General features: G+C 51.0%; 3 protein-coding genes and 2 pseudogenes across 3 annotated transcripts; 2 read left to right on the forward strand and 3 right to left on the reverse strand.

Moving 5' to 3' along the window:
* The window catches only part of ACA1_376310, a 700-nt pseudogene extending 540 nt beyond the window's left edge, over positions 1 to 160 (reverse strand).
* Positions 161 to 980: 820 nt separating this feature from the next.
* ACA1_376420 lies at positions 981 to 1,410 on the forward strand (annotated as a pseudogene).
* Positions 1,411 to 3,734: 2,324 nt separating this feature from the next.
* On the reverse strand, positions 3,735 to 4,648 carry ACA1_376430 (uncharacterized protein; the record flags this gene model as incomplete). The annotated part of the gene is made up of 4 exons (XM_004353646.1): positions 3,735 to 3,883; positions 3,945 to 3,971; positions 4,117 to 4,225; positions 4,628 to 4,648. The coding sequence occupies 4 exons, from the start codon at positions 4,646 to 4,648 to the stop codon at positions 3,735 to 3,737; spliced, it is 306 nt and encodes a 101-aa protein (XP_004353698.1).
* A 242-nt stretch (positions 4,649 to 4,890) lies between these two features.
* On the forward strand, positions 4,891 to 5,532 carry ACA1_376440 (uncharacterized protein; the record flags this gene model as incomplete). The annotated part of the gene is made up of 2 exons (XM_004353647.1): positions 4,891 to 5,174; positions 5,196 to 5,532. The coding sequence occupies 2 exons, from the start codon at positions 4,891 to 4,893 to the stop codon at positions 5,530 to 5,532; spliced, it is 621 nt and encodes a 206-aa protein (XP_004353699.1).
* A 275-nt stretch (positions 5,533 to 5,807) lies between these two features.
* Positions 5,808 to 7,036, reverse strand: ACA1_376450 (RNA recognition motif domain containing protein; the record flags this gene model as incomplete). Its single annotated transcript, XM_004353648.1, has 4 exons — positions 5,808 to 6,053; positions 6,175 to 6,506; positions 6,579 to 6,872; positions 6,982 to 7,036. 4 exons carry the CDS (start codon positions 7,034 to 7,036, stop codon positions 5,808 to 5,810), a joined length of 927 nt encoding a protein of 308 aa, XP_004353700.1.
* Between the last annotated feature and the right edge of the window lie 43 nt (positions 7,037 to 7,079).

Here is a 7,079-nt window from a genome sequence, read left to right on the forward strand (position 1 = left end):
ACTTTGTGCTGGCCTGCGAGAAGGCGGTGTGCGGCACGCACGCGGTGCTGCGGGAGACGATCCAGTACTACGCCCGACGCGCCGCCGCTGCCGCCGCCGGGGGCAGCTCGACTGCAGTCGCGCCGGAGAAGGCGGGCACCTACCCGGAACTCAAGATCATCCCCAGCAAGGGCCTCATCGAACACCCGCCCCTCCTCTTCCGCGCCGAAGACATCAAATAAACGCCAGCACGCGCCCACCAACGATGACGGGGCGACCCTTTATTCTTTTTTCATTATTCTTTTTTCATTTCGTAAAAAAAAAACCAGGAAGGAGGAAGACCATCAAAGAAAGAAAAAACAAAAAAAGAGCAAATAACAAGCAAGATGGTGGAGCTCACGTGGCTTTGGGGTGGCCATGTTCTTCTTGGGGTCCATTACAGGGGATTGGCGGCTCCAGCAACAGGCAGTGGCAGGAAGCTCCTGCCACCTGAAGTCATCGCCCCCATCATGCCCATCTGGAACAACTTGACCTGCAGCCCACCACCGTGCTCGCTGACATGCTTGCCGCCCACAACGAAAAGAACAGTGATCCCACTCATCCCTCGCTTCCTCTCTGCCTCTCCTCCGTTCTGCCCACTACTATTTCTTTCAGACTATTCCATTGCTTTTGTGCTGCGGGGCTCTCATGAGCAGCAGGTGAATGCGATAAGGGCATGATCAGTGACTTCCTCCTACAGGCTGATAAACATTTTTATTTATTTCCTGTGGTGTGCGTGGATGGAAAAAGCCAGGTTCAGCAATTCTGGTTTTCCAGAACTGGGTGAAGAGCAGTCCACTGACCATACACTGGGACAACCTTGTTAAACGCCTGTGGCGCCTAAGAGCGCCTAGATGTGCAAAGTTGCCCCACAGCACAACTCCATCCTGCATGCTGTCAGCTACTGGTTGTTTTTCAGCACCACATCCTCAAAAATGCTAACATACATGCCAAGTTCAAAGATGCACCTTGAGGTCAATGCCTTCTGCCTGTTGGAACAAAGAGCACAGCCCTCCTTTTGTCACTGCCAACAGAGGGACAAGTCTGGCAAGACTGCCAAGTGCAATACCAATGACATGCTGGCTGTGCTCTAGAGCACTGCTACAAGGCCCCCACTCAGCAAGCCCCCTCTACTTGGCACCAAGCAGGGTGGCTTGGGCCTCTTTGGCCAATGTGGATCCAGCATGTGCCCAGATGCTTCCCCCTTCATGGATCACCTGTGGGCCATGCTGTTCAAGGTTGATGATGCCACCTTTTGCCAAGCTGCAGACCAACAACTACCTGTCCCTCTACAGCCTCTCACATCCTCTGCAGTCCACTCACCCTGCCAACCACCCAGTGCAGTGCACCTTTGCCCTTTGCACATCCCACAAAGATACCACCACCCACTAGTGGGTGACCACAGCAGAGGAGTTTCATGGCCTCAGTGCTGTACACACAACTGTGCTTGTCACTGCACAAGACAGGCAGCAGGGTCTTTCCATCAGCCACTGCCAAGTCTTGCCCCTGCAGATGTGCTGTTGCACTGTGGATATCACACCAAGGCTCACTGTAGTGCTGCACTGCACAGCTGACAACACTCCCTGCCACCTCACCCACATGTGACCTCAGGTGCCAAGAAGAGCAACAGCCTCTCAACCCACAGCAACAAGTCCAGCATGCTGCCCCCATTCATGCCAACTGCTCTCCCAAGAGCACCAGTCTCAGGCGCCAAAGCTGCCCCCCTTCCCCAATCCCAGGTGGGACAAGGCCCACTGACAGGGAGGGCATCAGCCCTTTCAGGGAGGTGGATCACCAATCACCTGTGTGCAGGCCAGCAGTGCACTTCACACACCATGGCACATGCTTTCTCCATGGCACACTACTTGCATGCAATCTTGACCACAACCAAACCACAAGATTCATGCAGCAATAAAAACTGTGTGCAAGCACCAGTACTGACATAGAGCACAGCCAGGGATCATCATAAGAAGTGAGTATTTTGAAGTGTTGTCCAGCCTCACCACATTGATGCCACCCCAGTACTGAGTGTTTGTTGATCACCATGGGTGATATGAAGAGGTAGTGTGATAGCAGGAGATAGTGGGAACCAATAAGAGTAGGGAGCTGCATCTGCAGCTTTATTTGACTGTGAGGTGGGTGCTGAGAGAAGACACCAAAGAGAGGCCCAGTTATCTGTAACCAAGTGTTAATGAAAAAGGGTAAGTGACCCTTTTTGCTTAGCACAAAAATCAAGTATCTGTACAAAAAAGGCCACCATTTGGCTGTTTTTCATGAGGTTGGTGTACAGATCAAGGAAAGCTTGGGCATCATTTTCAGAAAATGTACAGAAGTGGAGGATGTTATTGAAGAAGGAATGACAAAGGCAGAATCCCTTTTTATGTACAGATTTCCCATCCAACACACATCAGATGGCAATTTTGCCGAAATTTTTGTGAACACTTGGTTCTGTCTCCCAGGGCAAGGTATCAAGAAAGCCAAGGGATCAGGCCTGTGGGGATAAAGAGGCAGGTTGGAAAAGGAAAGGAAGGCTGGAGAAAAGAACAATCCAGACCTCTCCAGAAGAGTGAGGATTCAACTCAATGCTCTTCATGCAGCCAGTTGACATCCTTCTGTTCCAGATCACAGAGCAAGAGTCATGAAGTCTCCCCCTCCACCAAAGACTCTGGCAGCAGTCTACTGGTGGCCAGATCTGTCTGACCAGTCCATCAATGAGATGTAAGTGCTGGCAATGTGCCACAACATCAAGGGTGAGTGCTGTGTGACAATGATGTTCTGGGACCAGGTCTTACTTCCCTTCTGAACTTGTGGTCATTTGAAATGAGAGGTCCAGTCATTTTGAAAAGTGATTTTGTTTGTGAGTTTAAGCTCATAAAAATAACACAAAAATGGTTTTATTTTAACAATAACATGACAAAATTGGATGCATCTTGAGATATGGCAGATCAAAATTCCATCATAATGAGAGATGTGATACTGTAACTGGGCCAGCAGTCAAAGTCAAATTAGTTTGGTGTGGTTGGCATAATGTGAGGATTACTGGGGTAGCCAGTGTTCTTTATTTTATTGGCATGGTGGCGATTGTCCATGAGCACATGCCACTGGGATCAGCACAGGCTGAACCAGATGATGGGTTACACCAATCCAAATAGACATGGTATGACTGCTCTCTGAATCAAGGCTCATGTGTTTGATTACTAACCTGTCTCACCACACAGACTGCTTTGCTGCTGTCCTGACAACCAATGTGCTGGAAATGGCAGCTCTTCTCAACCTCCTTGCCAACGAGAATAGCCCCTGGCAGCTTCTGCATCTCATCTCAGGGAGCATCCCCAACATCCACTCCAAGAGCGCTGGTGGGGTCCAACACAATGGTACATTGCATCACATACACATACACAATGACTTATTGCTCTTCTTACCCCTTCCACAGCTTACTCCTTTTTAGAAACAAGTGGCAAGTGGATGCATCAATGGAGATGTCACACAGGACAATGTCAACTAGCTTGGGATTTGTGTGAGTGACCTGGAGCTGTTCAATGCACTTGCAGAGGAGCTTCTGGTCAGATCTGGTTTCATCATGTGTTCATGCTGGTTCAAAAGGTTCTTCTGCCAAGTCAGTGGATTTCCTCTTGCCTTTGTGTATGTGTATGTGATAAAAATAATGGAGCATATATCAACTACAATTCATTGTGTATGTGTATGTGATGAAAGAACTATGCAAAAGGAGAACATACCCACTCTCCAGTAGCCACCTTGTTCTTGAGGTGGATGAAGTCCCTATCCATGAGGTGTGTAGCCACCTTTCTCACCTTGCTCAGGAACTTGACATGTCTCTGGCAGGCAATGAGGAGCTCCTTGAAGGCTGGAAGAGAGTACAGTAAGCACAATGGGATAGTTATAAGAAATACTGGTGGGGAGCATACCGTTCTTGCTGATCTTGTACTTGTTGCCTGCTTGGATCTGCTTGTGCTGTTTGGTTGAGATGTGCTTGAGGACATGAAGCAGAATTGGATTGGAAATTGAGTGATTGTGAAGATAGAGCGATTGGCATGGGTTCTTTGGATTCAGCATACAAATTCTTGAGGTAGGTGGCACTCTTGGGCCAACTGTTGATGTTGAGGAACTTCTTCATGATGCTGGTGTAGTTGTGCAGATTTTCTTGTAGCTTCCTCTGTTCTGCCTTGTTGAGCTTCTGAGCCTCAGGCTGCATGAAATAGTGGAGTTAGAAAGTGTTTGGAAGTTTGTAATTTTCTGTTGTGTATGTGTATGTGATGAAATCTTATTAGCATATATAGACACAATTTCATTGTGTACACGTATGTGATGAAATATCATTGTAAATATACAATACAACTAATTTATGCCATCCTTTCATTTTGTGGTGTTGTCTCATCATAATAACAGTTGTTTCATTATACTCCATATTTCCATTCTATTCAACAATATTGACTCTTATAATCAATTATAACCACCATTTTATATAAGTAATATATCACATACACATACACAATAGAACAACTGATATATTCTCATCAATGAAGCTCATTCTTGACTCTCAGCAGACCATACCTGAGACTCAAGAGCAAGAAGCTGAAAAAAATAGCACCACTGGAGCCAGCTCCACCATGGAGATGTCACAAGATTTGCTCAGAGCACCTGAGGTCAGTGTGTTTGATTTCAAATGAAATGTAGTCCTCATTAGTCCTTCCCCTGTGTCAGTATTGATATCATCAACAATCTGCTTGAATGAGTCAGAGCCACCTTTGTGCAGCTCATGTCAGCTGCCACACCAGATGCAAATGCATGCCAGGAGGGCTATGTCACTGGGATGGACTGTGAGACAGTGTGCTGCTCCAACACTGCAACTTCATGGAGAACAATGTGATGGAGGCCAAACTCATGGGCAATGAAGCAATGGAGGCTGCAGTCAAGGAGCATTCAATGGACAGGGCTGGGCTAGATCTCAACAAGCCAGCCTTCTCTCCTACAGCAGGCTGTTTCAGGGATGATGAATCATTCCTCATCATTGCCCAAGAGCCACCCCTCTGGGGCATGAGGAAGGGCAAGCACTTCTACCATTGTTTTGTCCTTGTGACACTTTACAAGGACTGCTATGCCATTGGCCAGGACCAGCTCTACAACGAGGTCAAGAAGTGGATCCTCTGCTCATCCAGGTCACTCCAGCACAACATCCACATTCTACATCACATCCACAAGAAATGGGCACAGACAGTCACCCATCTTGGCAACTTGACTACCTGGCATCGCCTCACAGCCAAGCTCAACCTCACTGGACCAGTTGAAGGTGGCTGCCTGTGGATGGACTCATTCAACATCCAGCTCAGTGGTGTCACTTGCATCTTGAAGAAGGACCTGGCCTGGAGCTACAAGCTAAATTCTCCTGGCCAGCATTTCATGGTGCTGCTCAATGCACATGGCCAGTTCCAGGCCTTGTGGGGTGGGTACTCACCCAAGATCTTTGATGGGGACTTCCTCAAGATTCAGCAATAGTTCATTGAGACCAAGCTCAAAGTAGCTGTTATCCTTGCCAACAACCACTTCTCCTACAGCCAAATGGTGTCAAATTCATCATGACCCTCTCAGTTTCCACCCAACCCCTTCATCCTTTGGGTCATAGTAGTGGTGGTGTTGCATTGAAGGAGGACCGCAAAGTTTGTACACAAAATAGGAAAGCAGAAGATGGTGATGCAAGGAAGATGAAGAGGGAGAGGAGAGGAGAAAGAAGGTGAACGACGATGATAGGGGGAGAGGGAAGGGTAAGGTGCTCAGTAGGCGGGCGGGCCGTGGTGGGCGTAGTGGGCGCCACCTCCCATGCCGCCGCCGCCACCCATTGCTCCACCCATTGCTCCGCCGCCACCCATTGCTCCGCCCATCCCGCCGCCGCCGCCGCCTCTGCCCTGGGACTTGAAGGAGACCTGCAGGGTCTTGTTGGGCGTGATCTGGTAGCCGTTGAGGGCCATAATGGCTTGCTGCGCGTCCTCCATCTTCATGAAGTTGACGAACCCATAACCCTGTAGCGTGTGCGTGTGTGCGTGTGCGGTCGAGTGCGTGTCATGCCGTGCCGTGTCGTTGATGCAAGGGTGAGTGGAATGATGATGAATGCTAAAACCAATGCATGATAGAAGGACGCACCTTGCAGGTGCCGGTGGCGAGGTCTCGCACGAGCTTCACGTTGAAGAGGGCGCCGTAGGGACTGAACAGCCGGTAGAGGTAGTTGTCGTCGGAGCTGGGCGGGAGGTTGTACACGAACAGGCAGTACTGCTGCGTGGCGGCGGGCGGGCCGCCCATCGGGGGCGGCGGTGCGGCGGCTGCGGCGTAGGCGGGCGCGTGGCTCGGCGCAGCAGCGTAGGCGCCGCCGTAGGCCCCGTAGCCGTAGGGGTCCACCGCGGCAGGCGCAGCGTGCGCTCGTGGGTCGTGCGCGTAGCCGTAGTCGTGACCGTAGGCCGGGGCCGCATAGTGTTGTCCTGCGTGTTACATTCGAATGAGTGTCGTGTGCGGTTGCGCGTGTGCGGTCGTGTGTGTGTGTGTGTGTGTACCGGAGGAGGCGCCGTAGGGTGAGTATCTGGCGCCGCCGTAGCCAGTGTAGCCACCATAGGCGCCGTAGGCCGGGCCGGCGGCGGCGGCTCCCTTGGCGGGCGCGGCGTAGCCCATGCCCATCTGCTGTCGCTTCTTCATGGCCTTGTCCTCCACGGTGTCGGCAAACTTGACGCCGATCGGCTGCTGCATGCCCTCGGGCTGTGCGCCGTTGAGTGCCGCGATGGCCGCCTCGGCCTGCCCCCGCGTGTCAAACCGCACGAAGCCCACTCCGCGGCTCTGGCCCGTGACTTGGTCTGTGTGTCGTGCGCGTGCGCGGAGTGTGTGTGAGTGTGTGTGTGTGTGTCTCATGTGTGCGTTTGTGAGGGCAAAGCGCGCGTGGTGGCATGCGTGTGAGGTAGTTACCAACGAGGATCTTGGAGTCGATGATGGTGCCGTAGGGCGCGAAGATCTCGTCCATCTTCTCCTTGGTCACGCTGGGGTCGAGCTTGCTGACATAGAGG

Source organism: Acanthamoeba castellanii (assembly GCF_000313135.1).
Source record: "Acanthamoeba castellanii str. Neff unplaced genomic scaffold scf7180000084685, whole genome shotgun sequence".
NCBI classification, from domain to species: Eukaryota; Discosea; order Longamoebia; family Acanthamoebidae; genus Acanthamoeba; species Acanthamoeba castellanii.